The following is a 21,451-nucleotide window of genomic DNA, read 5'->3' as shown; positions in this document are numbered from 1 at the left end:
CTAAAGACTAGGGATCAGGAAATGGGAAGGAAATTCACATTCATTGAATATCCTTTGGTACTATCAAATTTTTAAAATTCATATTCAGGTATAAATTTGTTCACATATTTTTGGTTAGTAGTTACATTAAAGACTAAACCCTTAACAAGTGGATTCAACATGAAATTAATTATATACCACAAACAAATGAAAAAATTTGCAATTATTTCTGGAAATATTTTCATGAAACTGGTTTACAGGGTAAGAAATGAGAAAAGCTTCTGCAGTACAGATGTTATTACAATGATATTTAAGTGAAGAATTTTATTTCCAAGTGTGAAATATTTCCAGGGGTATGTGAAGACAATAAGACAATGATGGCTAAGCTTAGCCTTTATTTCTTTCCTATGAAAAAAGGTTTATGCAAATGTATAGGAGGCTTGAAATTGTCACTTCAAGAGAAAAAAAATGGAAATGCCTTACAGTGAGTTTTATGTCTACTTGACAGAGAAACCAAGATTTTCACCAACCACTAATATACTATTCACCTGCATGTTATTCATGAAAATGTCTTTATACAAAAATAATGTAGTGTTTTTATTTTGTGTTCTGAAAAAATTTATTAAACTATAAGTCAAGATTTAATTTCTCTAGCCTGGCTTCTCACTTACATCATGAAGGTCAAGGTCATGGCACAGATAATGACTATTCCAAATGTGAGCTATAGTTGATGTGGTTTCTAGGTTGGGTATACACTCTATATACTTGTTACATTTATCCCCTTATCCCAGTGGTATTACCCAGTCACCCCCTAAATATGTAGCCTAAATCCAAAAAGAGAAAGGTAGATCACCTACTTCTTCTCCATCAGACCTTTTCTTAAATTATTTCAGAAACAGCAAGAAATGATCTGCTTTCTCTAGTCACCTGTTCTGAAATACAGAACACACTTACATAATGCCCATCTTTGAACTTCTGTGTCCCTGAACAAGCACATTTGCAAACAATCAGCTGAATATTAAAAGACCCTCAAAAATTAGGAACAATATCTCTAGTAGAAAAGAATTCAAAAGCATCAAGTTCCAAATAGTCCCTGAGCACACTGATCATTTCAGCAAAAAGTCTCTGGAGAGGTAATGAGTGAACAGCACATTCCCTCCAACTCAAGGACCACTGCATAGTACTAGAGATGATATAACAGCCTGACTCATCAAAAGGTGACATCCCCCCTCCCAATGTTAAATCTTATACGCTGGAAAAATAATCTAATGTTGTATGTAAACGCAACACTTTTGACTAGAAGAGTGGAGGCTAGGCACAACTGCCCTTGCAAGGAAGGATCAGAGCAAAGGACAGCTTCAAGCCTTGTCTTCATTTTCCAAGAAATCAGTCAATGTTCCACTGTCAACAGGAATTAATAAATATTCCACTCTGTCAGTTCTCTTCTTTGTTTTTGTAAGTTTGTGGTCCCCGAATTCCATTAAGTTGGCCAGGAATGTCACACACTATTGACAAAGAATGCCTCCTGACAGTGCTGGTAAAAACCTTGAAAAGAAAGTCCAATGTATGAAGAGTAATCCTGGTTATCCAGCTGATACTTTATTAGTAGCCAAAAAGTAAATCCTGCTTGGATTAGGGATATGGCTTTGTAAAACTTGAGTCAGGGAACCAAGTGGTAGAGATCCAGATTGTTTAACCAAAAGAAAATTCTTATAGGAGGTTTCTTTAGTATAAAAACTATATGTAAAAATCACAACTTCTGGGACAGGAGTCCTTGTGTTTCTCCTTTGCTAGCAAAGCAATAAACCTTTTTGCTTTATCTCAAAATCATGTCCTTGTTATTGGACTGGCATTGGGAACAAGGACAGAGTTTTGGCAACAAATTGGCAATCCAGATGCGACTTGAGAACAGTCCCAGCTCCAGCTTTCTTGGGCAGGCCTGGCTCTCTAAGAAACCCTACTTCCATGCTGAGGATGCAAGGTGGCTGGTGAACTTGCTGAGAGCAAACTGCCAGAGAGTTAGGAGATGGGTGAGTTTGCCTGGGTTGAACTAAGGAACTAATCCTGTGAGTAAAGGAAGTGACTGAGAGACTATCCTAGCAGCTGTCAAATCTCCTTTTGCTTCAGGGAACTCCTGCCTTCTCTTCCTGAATGGTACAGGTTGCTCCATCATGATCCATTTTGAGAAAAAGGAAACTGAACTCAGTAAAGTTGCAACACCCTTGGCCATCTGGTAAGTCCCCCAGTGTGCACACCAAGACCCTTGATTTTACACATCTGGTTCCTCTTTCTGGGGACATCCATGGCACCACTGGTGCAGGTGTCGGGATTAAGTGGGACTCTAGAACCTACATACGGAGAGCCAAGATGGTGGGCCAGAAGGAGGCAGCATTCTGTGTTGCTCTGTGACCCAGGTCTCAACTAGTGGGAATACTGCTTCTCTGAGAGTGATAGAGGACCCCTACACTGCTGCTCTCATCTAGAAATCACCAGCACTGTGCCTCCACACAGGGCCCCCGGCTTCAGTGTTAGAGCAGGACTCCAAACTCCCGACTTCTAGCCCACTCAGGGTTCCCGAGGGCTTTAGCAGGATCACCGCGTCAGCACCAGAGCAGAATTCCCAGATACCACTCCGTTCCCATGCAGGACACTCAACTGCTACTCACCTACAGGAACTCCAGCCACCACTACCCTGTGGACTCCCATCTACCAACATGGGAATCCCTTGGTTGCCTCCATCTGGTGACTCAGCAGCTACTGCCATAGTCCCCTACACGTGGTAGTCTGCTTGCACCTGAGGACATCTCACAGGTTCTAAAAACCGCTGCAACACTGCACGCCACAGAGCTCATCTCTGAATACATCTTACAATGCCATTGCCTGGCTCACCCCACCCGACCTGACCCCCTGGCTCTGGAAGTGGCTCTCTTCCATCTTGGGTCACCTTCCTCTCTATCTTTGGTGGGGGCAGCTCCCAGATTGGAACTTCAGCTGGTCAAGCACAGGGTTTCCAACTCCCCCCTTTCCCCAGCAAGGCACAGTTACTGCCCAACACAAAATAGGTCTCAGTGGGACAGGTGCGCAGTGCGATCAGGGCGCCACCCACAGGAAGCCTGTGAGAGAGGTCCCTTAAATGGGAACTAGTAAGGGAGAGGGGGAGGGTGCAACAGTTTGGAGACTAACAGAGAGACCAGGAACTGGGAAATTTTCAGGCAACATAGGAGATAGGACACAAAAAGAGACCCTTGAGGTGCAGTCTCCTTTTAGGGACTGGCAGATGCCATGCCTCACTTCCAGGTGCCCTGCACCAGGACTAGCCTTCCCACCCTGGTTACCTTCACCATACTGAAGGCAGAGATACCAGATAACAACAGACAACCCCACCTATTGGTTGAGAAAGGAAGCAGAAAAGATATGATCTCCAACCAAAACAATTAACAGTCCTGGTGTCTTACTTTGAGATTTTTTTTTTTCCTCCCCTTCTATTCTCCTGCTCTCACATCACCAACATATGTGAAACCAAGTACTTTGCATTAATTAGGATTTTTGAGGACTGGTATATCTGAATAGCTAAAGTTAATAAAAAAGGATAAAGAAGGACATTTCATACTGCTCAAGGGAATCATACACCAACAAGTCATAACAAATATGTCCCAAACAATGGAGCATCTACGTTCATCAAACAAATTCTTTTCAAGTTCAAGAGTCAATTGACAACAACACAATAATCATGGGCGACTTTAACACAGCTCTCTCACCACTAGACAGATCTTCCAAACAAGAGCTGAACAAAGTAACTATAGAACTCAATAATACAATCAATAACTTAGACTTAATTGACATATATAGAATATTTCATCCTTCGATAAGCAAATAGACTTTCTTCTCAGCAGCATATAGATCCTTCTCTAAAATAAACCATATTACATGCCACAAAGTAACTCTTAGAAAATACAAAAAAGCAGAGATACTACCCTGCATTTTATTAGATAATGGAATAAAATTAGAAATCAATGACAAAATAAAAAATAAAAGCTACTCCAACCTCTGGAGACTAAATAATATACTACTGAATGAACAATGGGTTGCAAAAGACCCAAGGAGGAGATTGAAAAATTCCTAGAGGTAAATGAGAACTTAGACACAACATATCGAAATCTCTGGGACACTATGAAGGCAGTACTAAGAGGAAAGTTTATCACATGGAGTTCAGTTCTTAAAAGAAGAAAAGGTCAACAAATAAATGACCTAACATTAAATCTCAAAGCCCTATAAAAAGAAGAACAAATCAACACCCAAAACAGAAGACAGGAAATAATTAAAATTAGAGATAAATCGAAACAAAAGAAACAATTAAAAAATTGACAGAACAAAAAGTTGATTCTTTGAAAAAAATAAATAAAATTGACAGATCCATATCTACACTAACAAAGAGAAGGAGAGAGAAAACTCAAATTGCTAACATACATGATGAAAAAGGTAATATCACAACAGAAATACAAAAGATAATTAGAAATTATTTTGAAAACTTGTACTCCAATAAAATAGAAAATATCAAAGATATCAATAGATTTCTTAAATCATATGATTTGCCCACATTTAATCAGGATGACATACACAATTTAAACAGACAAATATCAAGCAATGAAATAGAAGACACCATGAGAACTCTACCAATCAAAAAAAAGACCAGGACCAGATGGATACACAGCTGAGTTCTACAAGACCTTTAAAGAAGACTAATACCACTACTCTTCAATTTATTTCAGAAAACAGAAAAATAGGCAGCACTTCCTAACTCATTCTATGAGGCCAATATCACCCTGATTCTAAAACCAAGCAAAGACACATCAAAGAAAGAAAACTTCAGACCACTATCTCTAATGAACATAGATGCAAAAATTCTCAATAATGAGTCTGGAAAATCAAAGACAAAAACATATCAAAGAGATAGTGTACCACAATCAAGTGGGATTCATCCCAGGGATGCAAGGTTGGTTTAACATATGAAAACCAATAAATGTGATTTATCACATCAATAGACTTAAAGAATCATACAATCATCTCAATAGACACAGAAAAAGCATTTAACAAAATACAGTGCCCTTTCTTGTTCAAAGCACTAGAAAAACTAGGGATAACAGGAACATATCTCAACATTGTAAAGGCTAAGTCCCAGGTCAACATCATTCTAAATGGAGAAAATTGAAAGCATTCCCTCTAAAAACTAGAACAAGACAGGGATGCTCTCTTTCACCACTTCAATTTAACATAGTTCTTGAAATACAAGCCAGAGCAATTAGACAGACAAAAGAAATTAAAGGGATATGGACAGGTAAAGAAAAACTCAAATTAGCACTATTTGCTGACGATATGATTCTATACTTAGAAGACCCAAAAAGTTCCACTAGAAAACTTATAGAACTACTATATGAATTCAGCAAAATAGCAGGATATAAAATCCACACCCATAAAATAAAGGAATTTCTGTATATCAGTGACAAATCCTCTGAAAGGAAAACTATCTCATTTACAATAGCTTCAAAAACAAACAAACAAACAAACAAACAAAAAAACTTGGGAATCAACTTAATGAAAGAAGTGAAAGACCTCTATAATGAAAACTACAGAACCTTAAAGAAAAAAATCGAAGACGACCTTGGAAGATGGAAAGATCTACCTTGCTCTTGGACAGCAGAATTAATATTATGAATATTACCATACTACCAAAAGCACTATACAGATGTAATGCAATTCCAATCAAAATCACAATGGCATTCCTCATAGAAATAGAAAAAGCAATCATGAAATTCATCTGGAAAAATAAGAGACCCAGAATAGCTAAAGTAATCCTTAGCAAGATGAGTGAAGAGCCAAGAGTCTTCACATATGTCCCCAAGAGTGATCTCTGAAGAATCTCAGCTAATTCTTAACAGGAGACAGAAACAAAGTCAGTTTTGACCGACTTGGTCTTAAATACCTGGCAGGTGAGTATAGCCTAAGAACAGTCCTACATGGACATTTAAAAGGAAAAAACAATGTGTTTTTTTTTTAATGTAACTTAAAATGTGCACTTCTGTCAGTCCTACCAAAAGTAAATAGAGCTGGAGACTATAAAGAAATTGTTCTTGTGTGGGAGTGCCTAATAATAATGATCACAAAGGACTCTAGAGTCACAAGTTTGTCCTGAGTTAATTTGAGTATGATCTCATAGACCTACAAATCTTCTTAATTTCCTACATTGATAAACTCAATCTATTTTTCACCGATATGATTATGAGTTAGTCTTGATGGTTTTCAGAGACTGGCTGAAGTATCAATTGATTTATGCTAATTGTTCACAAAAAAGTAATACTTTGTCCTATTTATTATTGTGTTAGCATTATCCCTGCCCTATGTATGCCCTATCCAGTCATCTGCTATCTTTCACTATGGACCTCTGGACTGCTCTGATGATGAATAACCTTAACTGTCCATGCCTCCCCTCCACCTCCCAATAGCAAATAAGGACTTTGTGTTACTTCCCCCAACTTTGCTCTCTTTCCACAGGAAGAAGCTTGGAGATGTCATTGCTCAGTTTTCCATAGAAATGAAATGTAGAAATTGAAACTGAGAGTGGGGAAATGTAACATTGGACCATTTTATGCTTTGAATATAGCCCTTGCTGCTCTGCCACTGCAACTTATTTTTAAAATGAACATGTTACTTTCTCTTCCTCTTTCCCTACTCCTCCTTAATCTCTCTCATTCCCTAATCTTGGGGGAAACAGGATTACCTTTCTCAGAGTACACACTCACCATAGGAACGAAGTAATCCAGACCTTGGGGATGGTACCAGAAGAGCTCAGAAATGATTATCTCCCAAATTAAAAAGCAAATTACAACTCCAACAGAGAACAGGTGGAATGTAGCCTTTGAATCACCTCTTTAAAAGACCCATATTCCTGCTGGTGGGTAGTATCACAGCCTTTGGGATAGGAATCCCATGCGTTTCTCCTTTGCTAGCAAAGCAATAAATCTTTTTCCCTTCTCTCAAAAAAAAAAAAAAAAAAACTATATGTAGTAGTTTCATACCAGAGCCAGTTATAAAGACTTTGCTTTGCATGATCCCACATAAGAGGTACATTGAGGTGAACAATAGATGCAATAAGGTATATGTTACATAAAGATGATAACTATTCAATTATTAGCTGACTCTTGTCTCCTCTCAATAACTAGCTATCCAAATTGTGGACAAAAAAAGGAAGAGTTTCAAAGAAGAATCTTCTTTAAATTTGTTTACTATCCAGTCTAATTGGTCCAGTATACTTTGGAAAGTACCCATAATATCGAGGACTTCTTCTGTTAGAGAAATCAATATTTACTGATTCCAGAAAAGAAGCCACTGGTGGCAACATGAATGGAATCTTGCAGCATAGTGGTTTGAAAGCTTTCTCGTAAGTCTTAGAACCCAAACCATAAAGCACAATGTGGAACCCAAGGTATAACTACAGCATCTATTTATGAAATAATTTCTTATATTATTGATTTGTTTAAGTTCAGCAGAAAAGGAAGAAGAAACTTTGCTGAATAAATTATGCAGAGTTTGCTGGTCTAATTTTGCTCTCTTTACCTTCTATAGTGTTCTATCAGAGGAAGGGAGGGAATGCATTTGTATATTCAGCCTACTTTACAAAGCACTGACGTTTCTGGAATTATCTATCAGAGGTTAAAACTTGGAACTACTGTGAGCTTCAAAATATTCTCTACTGTTACTTTTTTATCTTTTTTCATTTTCTTAGAAGGTGTTTTTTTGTAAAGAGGAGCTGAACATACTGTATTCTGAGGTTGAATCTTTTGGATGAAAATGACTGCGTTAGTGGTCTCTACATATTTCAAGCAACCTCTTCATTATCCTGAGTTGGAAGTAGAATATTCACTTTCACTGTCAGAATGCAAACTTGGTACTATTAATCTTTTTCTTAGACTATGGAGTAGTGTTCACAGACATTCACTTTTATCATTGTTCTTTGGCAGGACTTTGTCTAAAGCAGAATACCCCTTGCTACTTTAAGGAATGTTTATCCTCATTTCAGGATCATTCTTCACCTGAATGAAATACTTTTTCTTGTTGTTTTGCTAGTTCTGAAGCTAACTTAGCCATCTTTTCAGAGTATTTTCTCTTCTGAAAAAAAAAAGAGAGTCATTTTTCAAGGATTGACTCCTATAGCAGAGTCATTTTTTTCAAGGATTCTTGAACATTTCTTCCCAAAACTTCCACAGAGTTCTGATTCTTTAAGACTTCTTGCTCATTTTCCTCCAACTCACATTGTGACTTCCTGACTAAAGAAGTGGGGCTTGCTTGACTAAAAGCTGAGCTCGCTCCTTCTTTAATTTAGTTCCTTTAGTGTCTTCTTTTCCTTTAATTCCAGTTTACTCACCTTTTAAGCTACCATATATTCTGCAGCTGGAAAGTGTAGACAGAGTCATGCTAAGTCTCAATGTAAAATGAAAATGTGGACCCCTTGTATAAAAGTATTATTAAAGATTTTAAGATAGTGACAATAGGGTATTAAAACAAACTTTGGCCCTTCTAAGTGAGGGGACCTTGCACAAGCTTCTGCACCCTTGGAGTCAGCAGGGGGTTTTCAGTTTAATAAGGAGGGAGGGAAGGAGGGAGGGAATGCATTTGTATATTCAGCCTACTTTGTTTCTGATTACAAAGCACTGAAATTCCTAGAATCATCCATTAGCTTGCTTCTTTCCATTAAAAGCTGCTCTCAGGGCTCTACTCCCCCTTCCAAAACAGCAGATGGCAGACAGAGGCAAGGAGGCTGCTCTAGCCAAAATACTAACTGCTACTGGTAAAAAATGTTATAGAATACAAGCCCTTTGTGTCTTGTGAGTCAAAATATCAACAGTGATTTATGAAATACACTTCTTGACAAGTATGTTACATGAAATTTTTGTTATTTTATCCCTGCCCTGGCTCTTACAAGACTTTAGAGAAACACTGAGAAGCTAAAATCAGACCAGATGGGCTACCACAAGTATGCCTCTCTAGGATGAACACATTACTGAGGACTTAATTGCTCGCATGATCTGGGGCCCCATTGCAAACCAAATTACAAAAAGCCAGCGTCTAGGCTTTCCAATAAACTCAACTTCATATTGTCTTCCTGTGAATAAAACAAGACAGAATATTCTGTGCTTTTTAAAAACCCTAAACTTAACCGCATGTTTAAACAAATTTCAGCCTGAAAATTTCTTCAATTTCCATCAAAAGGCTCCCTCCTACCAAATGGCAGGCAGCCCTTCCCTTCTTCAGTTGCATTCACCCTTGTCAACATTGCCCAAGTTTGTAATTGTCAAAGGAAGTTCTGAATTTTAAAGGAGAGCGCGTATGGGACTGTCTAGTTATATTAGAAGTAGTGAAGTAAATTTTCCTTGATTAAAAAAAGATTCCATAATAATAAACTGTGCTTTATAACCTCCTGTGCAGAGAGTGTTCCATAAGTATTTGTAGAATGAATAGAATGGATATTTAGTTTCTCATTGGGTCATTTAAATATGAGAATGTAAGAGCTCTAACTGGCCAAAGTTTCAATCACCAAAAACCACCAAAACTAACAAACAACAACAAAAATGTGATTTAAGCCATTAGGTCTACAATTTTATATGTGTGTGTGTGTGTGTGTGTGTGTGTATACCTTTATTTTATTCATTTATTTATATGCGGTGCTGAGAATCAAATCCAGTGCCTCACACATGCCAGGCAAGCACTCTAGCATTAAGCCACAACCCCAGTCCCTTCAATTATATTTTGCAATGTGCTATTCATTTTATAGGGTTTCATTCACCAAAATGCAGCATTCTTACAGAACTAATGCAAGCTGAAGTAAAATTTGCAGAGGCCTTAAGATTTTTATTTATTTATTTATTTCAGTTTATTCATATAATAAACCCTGAACAGAACAAGAATTACTATAGAAGCAAAAGAGAGGCTAAGTACCTAAAATCTGATAATCAGTGAGAGAGCCGGGTACATGCTGTTTTCTTACTCTTAATACCTTTTGATTTTCCAGGGACTCTTTCTCCTCTCTGCTTGGCAAGAGGAAATGGAAAAAAAACAAAACAAAACATAAAATAACCCCAAATGGAAGAACCGCAAAAGAGAATAACATTTAACATAATTCAGGGCTCTTTATTGCTTTACTGTGTACTTAACCTATAGTCATAGTCTTCTCATTGTCTGAGGACATTCAAGATCAAATGTTGGTTGCATCTAATTGTTTTGTGAATGATTAAACTTGGACACTGCACAGAGGCAACAAGTCTCTTAAAAATACAGACAGCATCCAGTGAATGTTATTAGACCAGATCTCTGGAAAACCTGCCTCCAGCAACTTGGATGTTCAGGATAGAGCATTTCATATCCTAATGAAGGGGTTAGAGTTGGTGGAGATAGTGTCTGCTTCAACTGGCATTTGTCTCAGTATAACATTGACTATTATAGCTTTAAAGAATCCATAGAATGTAATAGAAAAGGGAGGGAGTGATTTGACCAGATTACTAGTCAATTACATGTTAGTAGCATGACTTTAGGGAAGTATCTTTACTGACTTTCACATCAATTTTCTGAGAAGGTGATTTGGACTTTTCAGATCCTTTGTTTATAGAAATTTATTCCAGCAATATATCAGACATTCTATTGAATAAAGTACTGAGATAGAGGTAGAAAATGCAGTTAATTTGTGATGAATTATACCCAGTAGATAAACTGAAGAACATCAAAATAAATTTAGTCTGGTGCTGGGATTGTGGCTCAGCGGTAGAGCTCTTGCCTAGCATGGGCAGGACCCAGGTTCAATCCTCAGTACCACATAAAAATAAAGGCATTGTGTTGTGTCCATCTACACCTAAAAAATAAATGCTAAAAAAAAATTAAAAATAAATAAATAAATAAATTTAGCCTGTCTACAAACTACCCGACCTTACTGTATGCCACTGACCATCTTTTGGGATGGATGAAAATATATATTTTATATATATATATATATATATATATAAAAATATAATTTTTTGGGTCCAATGCTTATGTTTTGATAAAATAGCTATTACATTTTCTAAAACATCTCTTCTATACTTTTTTTAAAATTTCTTCATGTCAAAGGACACTTTCTAACACATTCCATTGTCAATGTTCTTTCTTCTTCTTTTACTAATCCAAATTTTTTCCTCACCCTAGAAGCATAGCTCAGATATGTTTTGAGAAGTGCTTTTTGAGAACGTCTATGTCCCCTTTTACCTGGTACAGGGAATTTGGTAGAGATTTCTCAGCAGATGAATAAAGCTTTGCACTGAAGACAGAACCTAGGTTTACTGGGAGTAGAAGAATTAGAAATCAGAGGGAATGATCTTACTCAAAGGGCAGTCCAGAAATGAGAAGCAAGAAAATGAATCATGGAAGAAACAAAATGAATAAAGGAAATAGATGAAAATTTATTTCTAAAAAGAATTGATAAGACCAGATCTTTATGGAATATGAGTACCAAGGAAAGGAAACATAAAAATCAAAAGTAAGTTTTCAAATGTGAGAAGAAAGTAAAGTGATGGTAAAATTATTCTTTTAACAGTATAAAAATATGAACTTAGTTTGAGTTTGATGTGCTGATCATTGTTCCTTAGTCTTCTAATGAAAATATTCCACAGTAACTGAAAATGTAGTCTTATAAATTTGAAAATGGGTCCTGGTCAGAGTTTCAGGTTTGGTAGTCATTGACATCCATGCCACTCCTCCTGATCTCAGTAGAACAGCAACATTAGTTACTGGTAACTTTTTAGAAAAGAAAAATGTTGGGATCTTCCCCAGGCTCACTGAATTGGAATTTGCATTTTAACAGAGTCCACAGAAAGATCTGCACACACATCAAAGTTTGAGAAGCAATGCTTTACCTAACAGGTGATAGTTAAAGACAAGGCATAGATAAGGGGACATGAAGATAAGAGCACCAAGGACAGAACATTATTTCACATTTAGTAGGTTGGAAAAGAGGTTGGCAAAGGAGAGAAGGAATGGTTAGAGGAGCAAGAAGAAAAATGTCCAAGAAAGAAAGAATTCAGGATTGAGAGGATGGCCTTCAATTCCACAGAGAAGCTAAGAAGGGTAATAGCTTAGAAAATTCTACTGGATTTAGCAATGAATTGGTGACCACTAAAAGTTGTTTTCATGAAATGGTAGAAAGGGAATGGAAGCCAGGAAAAATGAATATGTGGGTGGTGTAGAAATCAAGTATGTAGCAGATAATTCAGAGAAGCTTTAGAATTAAGGGATTGAAAAGTTGCTTGGAAGACATGAGATCAACAGATGGTTTGGGTTTGGGTTAGGGAAATCTTGAGTATGCTTACAAGTAGGAGGCAAGGCACTAAGGGCAGAGAAGGGGTAAGAGAGAGGAGAACAGTGAGGAAGAAAAGGCACGTGGGAAGAAATGGAATCAGGAACACTGTCTTAGGTCAAAGATGGGTTCTTTGGAAAAAAAGAGAAGTGAGGTAGAGGTAAAGATTAATTTAGTACCAAAAAAAAAAAAAAAGAGTAAGCTGATGGTGGATGGTCCAGATTTCCTCAGTTATAGAAGCTAGGATGGACTGGGGTAGGAAAATGAGTCAGGGAATGTAGACAGCTTCCACTGAGGAGTAGTTGGATTAGAATTATTAGTGTGGAAATGGTGAAATGAATATAGATACTCCTCAAAAGAAAAATGAACCATATGGGGCCTTTATAGACTGTATCAGATGAAATGTCAAAAAATGTCAAAAGTGAATAAGTCCTCAAATTAGGGTAAAGGGATGGAACTTCCCCAAATAATAAAAAGATAAATGAGGTTATCAAGAGAAAAAGTGCGAGTTCAATTTTGTCTTGTAGAGTTTGAGGTAATAGTGATATGTAAAAGTTAAAATGTTGATATCTCACTGTGTATTTGTTCAACATGTATTTACTAAGGTCTATAATGTTCCAGACCCTGGCATGGGGACTGGGGTGACAATAATAGGCAAGATGCACACAGTCCCTGCCCTCATAGAACTTAAATTTACACTACTCCACAAATGGGTAACAGACATTGGGCTCAATCAAGAGAGACTTCAGCATTGAAAATACCCACTTCTTTAAAACTTGGGAGAAAAAATAAAAGGCAAGAAAAGACTGCTCTGGACCAGCCAAAAAGGAGAGCCCTCATTCTACATTAAGAGGAAATAAGCCCAATATGAAAGTGTCAGAATAATGTGAAAATTATTTCTAAACAAGTTATAATGCTTTAATAAATTGGCAAAGGAGAACTAAAGCAATCTTGAAAACTTTAACGAGTTGAAAACATGGGAAAGAAAAAATAAGCTATTAATGGTGACAAATTTCTGTTAAAAACATATTTTATTCTTCATCTGGGACAGTTTGGAAATATTTTTTTGGCTTTAGTCATTTTGGGGACAAATGTGTACACTCTTCCATTTAAAGTTCATTAAGAACAAAACCTTAAATAAAGCACATCACCTCTCTCCAGTGTGGACTCAGAAAAAGATCTAAAACCATTGAAGATCCATATAGAACCCATGCAAATAGAAATAGAAATGCACCACAAAGATAAAATGATTTCCATTAATACTTCTGAGCTTAAAACAAAAAAAAGCAGGCATTTTTCTCATTGGAAACTTACTCATCCAAGTCAAAGGACAAAGGAAAAACTTTTCCAATATATCATTTGCATAGGATGAAGAAGGCTGTACAGACCAATGTGAAATGGTTTTTGTAAATCAGAGACTTTACTGAGGGTTCCAGATATTTGAGTTCAGTGGTTTAAAAATGACACCACTTGGTGTTCCTGTGGCAAGCCAAGGGCATTTAGATTCCAATGGTTTTGTAAGAAGATATTCCTGAAAGAACATTTCAGCTGTGTAATCTTCCAATTTTCAAGAAATAGTCATTCCCTTTACTTATTATTGTTTATTGTAACTTACTTGATTGGTCTGAACTCTAAATTTAAAAAAATCTGTGTGAACATGTAAGGGAAGATATCACCAAGTATGCTTTTAATTACACTTATTAATAGTTATAGTGGATTTATTTGGATGTTCAGAATATGCACAGCATTTCTAACACTTTCAAATAAAGACTAATAATTTTTCTCAAATATGCCAAGGACTCTAAATGTCATCTCTTTATTAACTCTACTAACTTGGGAGAAAAGAGGCTGAAAAATGGAATCCACATGTACTCCAAAGGTTTCTTTTTTGTTGTTGTGACTGTTTTTGAAATTCACTATTTATTAAATTTCAAAAATTTTAGTTAAAGGGGAATTATTGATTTGGAATATTGTGATTTGATGTGCCTGGCTCCATCTATTTGACGAAAAGGGAAGGGCCACAGGTATGTGTGTGGATGAGGGTGAGATGTGCTATGGTCTGTGTAGCTTGGGCTTAGAGTTGAGTGCCTGTGTTCAACACCTCAGCCCCGTTTGTCACCTGTCCTCATTTTTCTGTATTCATGTCTCCCTGTGCTGTCCAACTGTGGCAACCTCTATCCATCAGGACTGCTCATCAGATAAAATCTTTCCTGGAAATGTCTGTCGGACCAAGAGAAATTAAGAGAGCAACTTGGAAGCAGGGAGGAAATTTTATACAAATAATGTTTATGAATTTTTCAGGTTACCAAACCTGTTGGAACAGGTTCAAAGATTTATCAAGCAAATTAATGGTTCAAGTAAGGTTGCATTTTGATATAAAACTATCAGATTTCCTCCCTTTCTTCTTCCTTTCCTCCCTCTTTTTCTTCTTTTCTTTGTCAAAAGAAAATTTTTTTTAATAAAGAGAAGATAAAAAGCAACCCCTAAATGTTTATTTTCTCAGCATTGACATCCTGGAATAGCCCACTAACAACTGGAATTATCTCAAGAAAACATGTGCTTTCAAGAGTACATTTTCCAAGCAAAATAAGACATGAACTTAGTGGTGGGTAAAATAAGGAATATTTCAGATTTTTGAAGCATCTCAAAATTATTTTTCAAAATATTGGGTTTTGGAAATATCTTCTGTGTGCCTTTTTCCAAATATTTATCTCTTGAGAACCATGAACGTATTAAGAAAAAAATTTTAATTTTTTTAGTGTAGATTTCCTAATCAAAGTCATGTGAAAGGTACTTTTGAGAATTTATAAACATTTTAAAGGCCTCTCTTTTAAGACAAAAATAAATAAAACCACAAAAAATATAAACATGGTTAAAAAATAGATGAAAAAGTACTCATATACTTGATGCTAAGGAAGTACACATCAAAACTATAATGAGATACTGCTTCAATGGAATAGATGCCGCAAAAAATGCTAGCAATGCAAAATGCTAGTGTCAATGTAGACAAACAAGAACCTTGTATATTGCTTGAGGAAGAGAGATGGGAGACTAGACCAAAAAAAAAAAAAAAAAAAAAAGTAACCAGCAATTCCCATTCTAGGTATTTATCTAAAAGAAATTAAAGCATATATCCACAAAGTCGTATACAGTAATGTTTATAAAATATATATTCATAAAATCCAATACCCAACACAATTCAGATATCTACCAGCAAGGGAATGGATAATCTAGAATATTTACATAGTGGAGTAGCATTCAGGAATTAAAAAAGGAATGACTGATTGATACCTATGATGTCATGAATAAATCTCAAAATATGCTGAATAAAAGAAGATAGGGAAGACCTTCCCATACTATCTGATGACATTCATATAAAATTTTAGAGTAGGAAAACCAATCTACAGTGATAGAACCAAATCAGTGACTGCTTCTGGAGGGAGGTGATTTCTAGGGTGATAAAATGTCCTATTTCTTGATTTTATAAAATGCATGGTTTTATGCATTTATAATTACTCAAACATACACATAAGGTCTGCGCATTTTACTATTGTTTAAATTATACCTCAAATTTTTTTTTGTTTAAAAGGGGAATAAAACTCTGCAAATTTGAAAATCAATTTGTACTTAAAACAAAAAAACTTAAAAATCCTTATTGAAGCTTAAAAATTTGAATGTTTGTTCAATTTCTAAATGTTGAAACTAATGTAGTAAATATTTATAATAAGCAAATGCTATTTTGTAAGCAATTTAGTATCGTGATTCAGTGTTTAGCATAGTGCCTGGTACATGTTCGTACGGTGCCAAGTATATACACTTGATGGAACGATGAATAAATGGCAGTGTTTTTAAAATATGCTTGATTTTTCTTACTTGTTCTGCCAAAGAGATAGTGGCTCTATCTCCACTATTTTTTCTCTACCTATATCTCCCCCAGGTGTCTCTCCTGTTTTCTAAGCCAGTGATTCTAAACTTCAGTGGGCAGCAGAATTATCGGAAAGGCTGTTAAAACACAGGTGGTTGAGCCCCACCCTGAGTTTCTGATTCTCTTAAATCTGGAGGGAAACCTGCCATTTGCATTTGTGACAAGTTCCCATTTGTGGCAATGCTACTTGGTTTGGGGACCATCCTTTGAGGACTACTGTTTCAGGCACTTCTTCAAACATCAGAGCAAAGATCCATCCTTCCCCAAGCAACTTTCCAAATTTTTAGTCTCTCCTAACTACCTTCAGTCCCCTCCTCTGAGCTTTATTGCACATATTATTGCTACTGTCCATTTGCTATTTGGCTCATTCCCCCATGTACTTTCTATTTGGGATGAAACATACATCTTTGTGCTTTCTGCTCAGGGAGATCATAACTCTCAAAGGTGGGGCCCCTGACTTAAGTATCTGTGCTCCCTTTCCATCTATAATGATAGTACATCTAACAGGTGATAAGTAAGTGCTTATGGTCCTGGTATTTATATGTTCTTCTACAGCATGTTCAAATACTATTAAAAGCAAGTGCTAATTTTCAAATAAAAAACCCAACATTTTTCATTATGATGAATTACCTGTCATTGGGACAGTGACTTGGCAATGTCCAGTCATGGTGTGGATTAATGAGGAAACCCCAGGACAGGAAGACTGAGCTTGGTGTCAGAGTGCCAACCACCAGCTGCAGAGGTTTGCGAGAGCGACTTTTACCTATGAAGACAGCAGGCAAGTTAATTATGGAAACATTTAGTGTACTTGATATTTGAGTAAAATGCATAAAGATAACTTGGTAAGATGATTTTTTTAAAGTGTGTGAAAACATTAAATTCCTTTTATTTTCATATGGTTCACACATTAATCCTTTCCATGAATTTTAGCATGATCAAATGAAAATACCCTTTGTCATATTTATGTGCATGGGTATATGTATGCATGCAAATATGTATCTGTATACATATAAACCATAACCAACCATACTAATTTTTGATTTTTTTTTGTGGGTCAAAATTCCTTGGTATAAAGTTTTTAAAACCATGTATCTACAATGAGTACCTAAATGGAAAAGGTCCACACATTTTCCATAATACTGGAAGAACAGGAGTAGTATAGGAAGCACAGTTGTTTTGATGGGAATGGGACTAATTGGATTTGCAAAATGCCAAGAATTATGCTGATGAATCACTATATATTCAAGTATGTGGGTAGGCAGATATTTGAAACTACAGTAATGAGAAGAAGAAGAAAGAAACTCAACCATGGAACCAATACTGGTTCAATCAGGATAAACAAAATAAAGGAAGCCTAGTAAAACTACACAGAATGAACATAAAAGATGCACCTTTCTATTCCCATTTAATCCCCTCTTTTATTTCACGAGACTGTTTCATTTGCTATAAGGAAGAACTCATATTATCTTAATCTAATGGAGCCAAATAGCAAAATAGCCTTGTAACTTTTATTAAGGTGGGTAGGAGGGTACCCCTTATCTGAGCCTATTGGTGGTTATCTAAATAAGATACTTTTGAAAACTGTGCAATTCATATTGCTTTAAGTTCTGTAGTTGTTAATTTGGCAAGAAACCTTTTGAGTTCAGATTATATAAAAACTTCTGGTAGCAAATTGCCTTAATACAGGATAGTTGCCTCTTTTTACTTTTTACGGATTCATAAAATCCCATGTAATATTTCAATTCTTGCATATATTGTGTAATGTTCTAAAAAGCATAATCCTATCTCTTTAAACATTTATCATTTCCTTATGGTAAAAACATTCAACATATTTTCATCTAGTTTTTTTATAATAAAATTTATGTTATTTGCACTTTGTCATCTATGATGGTATGGTTTGCAGAAGTCTCTCTCAATGGTCAGTGTGCTAAAGGCTTGGTCCTCAGCCCACAGCACTAATAAAAGTTAGAACTTTTTATTAAGTTAGAACCTACCTTTAAGAGGTAGAACCTTTTATTAAGTTAGAACCTACCTTTAAGAGGTAGGACCTACTGAGAGGCCTTTAGCTCCCCGAGGGTGTGCTCTTGAAGGGAACTGTGGGACTCCAGTCCCTTCCTCTTTTTCTTTTTATCTTCTGGATAGGAGGTTACCAGTTTTGCTCTGTCATACATTCCTGCCATGATATGCCACCAGAGCCCTAAGCAATGGGGCCAACTGATCATAATCTAAAACTGTGAGTCAAATGATCTCTTTATGAGTTAGTTACCTCAGGTATCTGTTACAATAACAGAAAACTAACACACACAGTCGCCTGTTAGGGTTTAGATATTAGATGTCCCCCAAAAGCTCTTGTGTTGTGAGACAACACAAGAAAGTTTAGAGGTGAAGTGGTTGAGTTTTGAGAGCTTGAACATCCTCAGTGCATTAATCTACTCATAGGTATTAGCTGGGTGGTAACAGTAAAGCAGGGTGTGGTGGGGAGAGTTGGGTCACTGGGGGCATGGCTTTGTGGTATATATTTTATCCCTGATGAAGGGAGTCTCTCCATTCCTGATCGTCATGTCCTGAGCTGCTTTCCTCCATCACACCCTTCTGTCCTGATGTTTTGCCTCACCGTAGGCCCAGAGGAGTAGAGTTGGTCATCTATGGACTGAGACCTCTGCAACCGTAAGCCCCAAATAAACTTTTTCCCCATTAAAATTGTTCTTGTCAGGTCTTTTTGTCACAATGTGAAAAAGCTGACTAAAAACATCCCTCTACTGTGCAACAATACACCAGAACTTTCTCAACTAGGATACTCTGTTTTTTTAAAGATGTTTAAAATACAGTACAAGGATAGTTATCATTTCCTTGGTTGCAAACATGCATTTATCTTTCTAGGTAAATATTTTTCAGATCCACCTATAATCATACCTCATATGATAGTGATTCAAATGGTCCATGTATGACCTCCAAGGAGGGCAGGTGAAAATCTTGATTAAGAGTGGGTCATATACAGGTTGAAAAAGCCTATAGATGATTCTGATATTATTTATTCCACTTCTAGGTTGATTTTTACTAATGTAATATAACATTTTTGTATTAGAGATAAAAAGTAAAGGCCAGGGAAGGATCAAGGGTATCCAAAGTCACATGGAAAGCAGGATCAAAACTCAAATTTAGGTCTCCTTGATCATTATCTAGTTTTCTTTTTACTACACACTGGTTTATCTCACCATGTATAAAGAAAATACTATGTAGAGATGAAATATAGAGTTTTCTTTCCCCAAGGTAACCTAAGGCTTGTATGACCCATCAAATAGTTACTTAACTAAGGTTAGATCTTAATGCAAAAATGATTAAATAATTCAAATTTATGTGGTAGATGCAAATATAAAATGAGAAAAAGTTAATCCATTAGTAATTACATCACTCCCAAATGCAGATTACAAAAACAAAAACTATATCCACTGCCTAAAAGGAAAGGTGGAGTATCACATCCTGAGCAAGATGAAACAATTTCCTGAGTTAGTCATAATGAAGTGAAAAATAATATCTAAGGCCAGTGTCATAGAAACCTCAAAATGAAATGAAGTTATAAAGTGCTGTTAAGATGTGATCACTTTCCTTTCTATATATTTTTTTATTTATAGTATGATATTTGTATCAGTTCAATAAATACTCACATGAAAACATATTCCAAGGAAATACAGTCATGAGTTTTTATTTTCTCGTTCAGCATTTTGAAATATTGGGAGAACAATTATTTTAAAGTGTGTGAAAAACTGCCTGCAAAACTCTCAGCAACGAGTCAGAAGAAATTACTGAGATTTCCCTTTGGCTTTGAGATAATAAAAGAGGTCAGGATAATATTTTATATTTCTCAAAATACTTGACCATTCAAGGCTGCTCTTAAAAGAAAGGGAAATCAAGGTAAAGGAGAGGAGGGGATTGTGGTAATTGATTTCTGGCAATCATCCCTGGGTTGCAGAGTTGCAAAGAGCCCCAGTGTTCAGTATAATTAAATAGCTGAATGCTTTCTTGTGTTTTATCCCTGTAAAAAATATAGCAAGCAAACAACAACAACAAAAAAGATCTTTTTTCTGGGTGGTATCCAGTGTTCCATAAAAAAAAAAAATAATTATTTGGATAACAGCTCACATAAGAAAAACAAAGCAAAACTTTGACGAACTCTATGGAGATAGGAAGATGCTGTATCAGATGGAAAAAGTATATTACCGCTTCTACCACCTTTTCTTTCAGCAATTCTTCACTTATTTGATCTGAGAAGTCTTAGGAGTTAAGTTAGACATTGTACACTTCTAATCTCTCTTTTGTCATGCAGTAAGTGTCTGTGTATTTATTCATATGTCACCTACTTTCCTGATTCCAATCCTCCCACACTTAGAAAGTTGGTTGCTGGGGCTGGGATTGTGGCTCAACGGTAGAGCGCACCTGTAAGGCCCTGGGTTCGATCCTCAGCACCACATAAAAATAAATAAAGTTTTAAAAAAAAGAATGTTGGGTGCTGCTGTTGCTATAGCTTTATGAAAGGAGTTGTTCTTCTGTTTGAATACAAAGAAGAGGTTTAGAAGGGAGAGAGAAAGAGTAACTAAAACCCAACTTCAAGTCCATTCAACACATGTACAAATGAGTTATCCTTTTGAAATGTAAACAGTCTCCTTGAATAAAGGTTAGACAAAAAACTTTGCCCTTGAAAGCTGCAAGGCATCATGGTGGGCAAAAGTGCTCATGTCACAGACAGAATAAGGTTAATAGGAGTTAGCCTCTGATGAGCAGAATAGGACCTGTCACTATCTCATTTTATGCTCTCTACAATCCTATCACACATTAGAACACAGTTGTAAAAAGGTTAAGTATCTCTAACCCCTGCTGCTTGTAAGTGATGCTGGCACAAGATCCCAAGCAGCTTCTACCACTTAGCTAAGCAACTTCTCCAACAGGGTCACCTGTGGATCAAGGGATTTCATCTACCTACTCCATACATTCCTAAGACATCTCCAAGGCATTTGGCTTTCCTATAGGGAAAAGAAAAAAGAAAAAATGAAAAGTTGTGGTTTAAAGTTAATAAAAGAAAACCAATAAAAATGACTATACCTGAGCATGACTTCTTTTGGCTTGGAGGGGGAGCAGGTCGTACAACTATCAGATACTTGGGCTCTGCATCTGGAAGC

The 21,451-nt window shown here is 36.3% G+C and overlaps 1 protein-coding gene and 1 pseudogene across 35 annotated transcripts in view; both read right to left on the bottom strand.

Annotated features, from left to right (window-relative positions):
• Positions 1-21,451, bottom strand: part of LOC107136359 (ABI family member 3 binding protein) — a 227,666-nt gene that overhangs the window by 136,733 nt on the left and 69,482 nt on the right. For all 35 annotated transcript variants that reach the window (XM_048803407.1, XM_048803428.1, XM_048803417.1 and 32 more), the window contains exons 3-4: positions 21,375-21,443; positions 16,908-17,040 (exon numbers count right to left, since the gene is read on the bottom strand). In XM_048803407.1, the coding sequence (XP_048659364.1) occupies positions 16,908-17,040; positions 21,375-21,443 (202 nt within the window). The remainder of the gene's footprint in view (positions 1-16,907; positions 17,041-21,374; positions 21,444-21,451) is intronic.
• LOC125616902 lies at positions 5,731-9,105 on the bottom strand (annotated as a pseudogene).

This window comes from Marmota marmota, unplaced genomic scaffold, assembly GCF_001458135.2.
Source record: "Marmota marmota marmota unplaced genomic scaffold, marMar, whole genome shotgun sequence".
Classification (NCBI taxonomy): Eukaryota; Metazoa; Chordata; class Mammalia; order Rodentia; family Sciuridae; genus Marmota; species Marmota marmota.
Note: the sequence above shows the minus strand (reverse complement) of the source record. Positions and strands in the feature narration are given on the sequence as shown.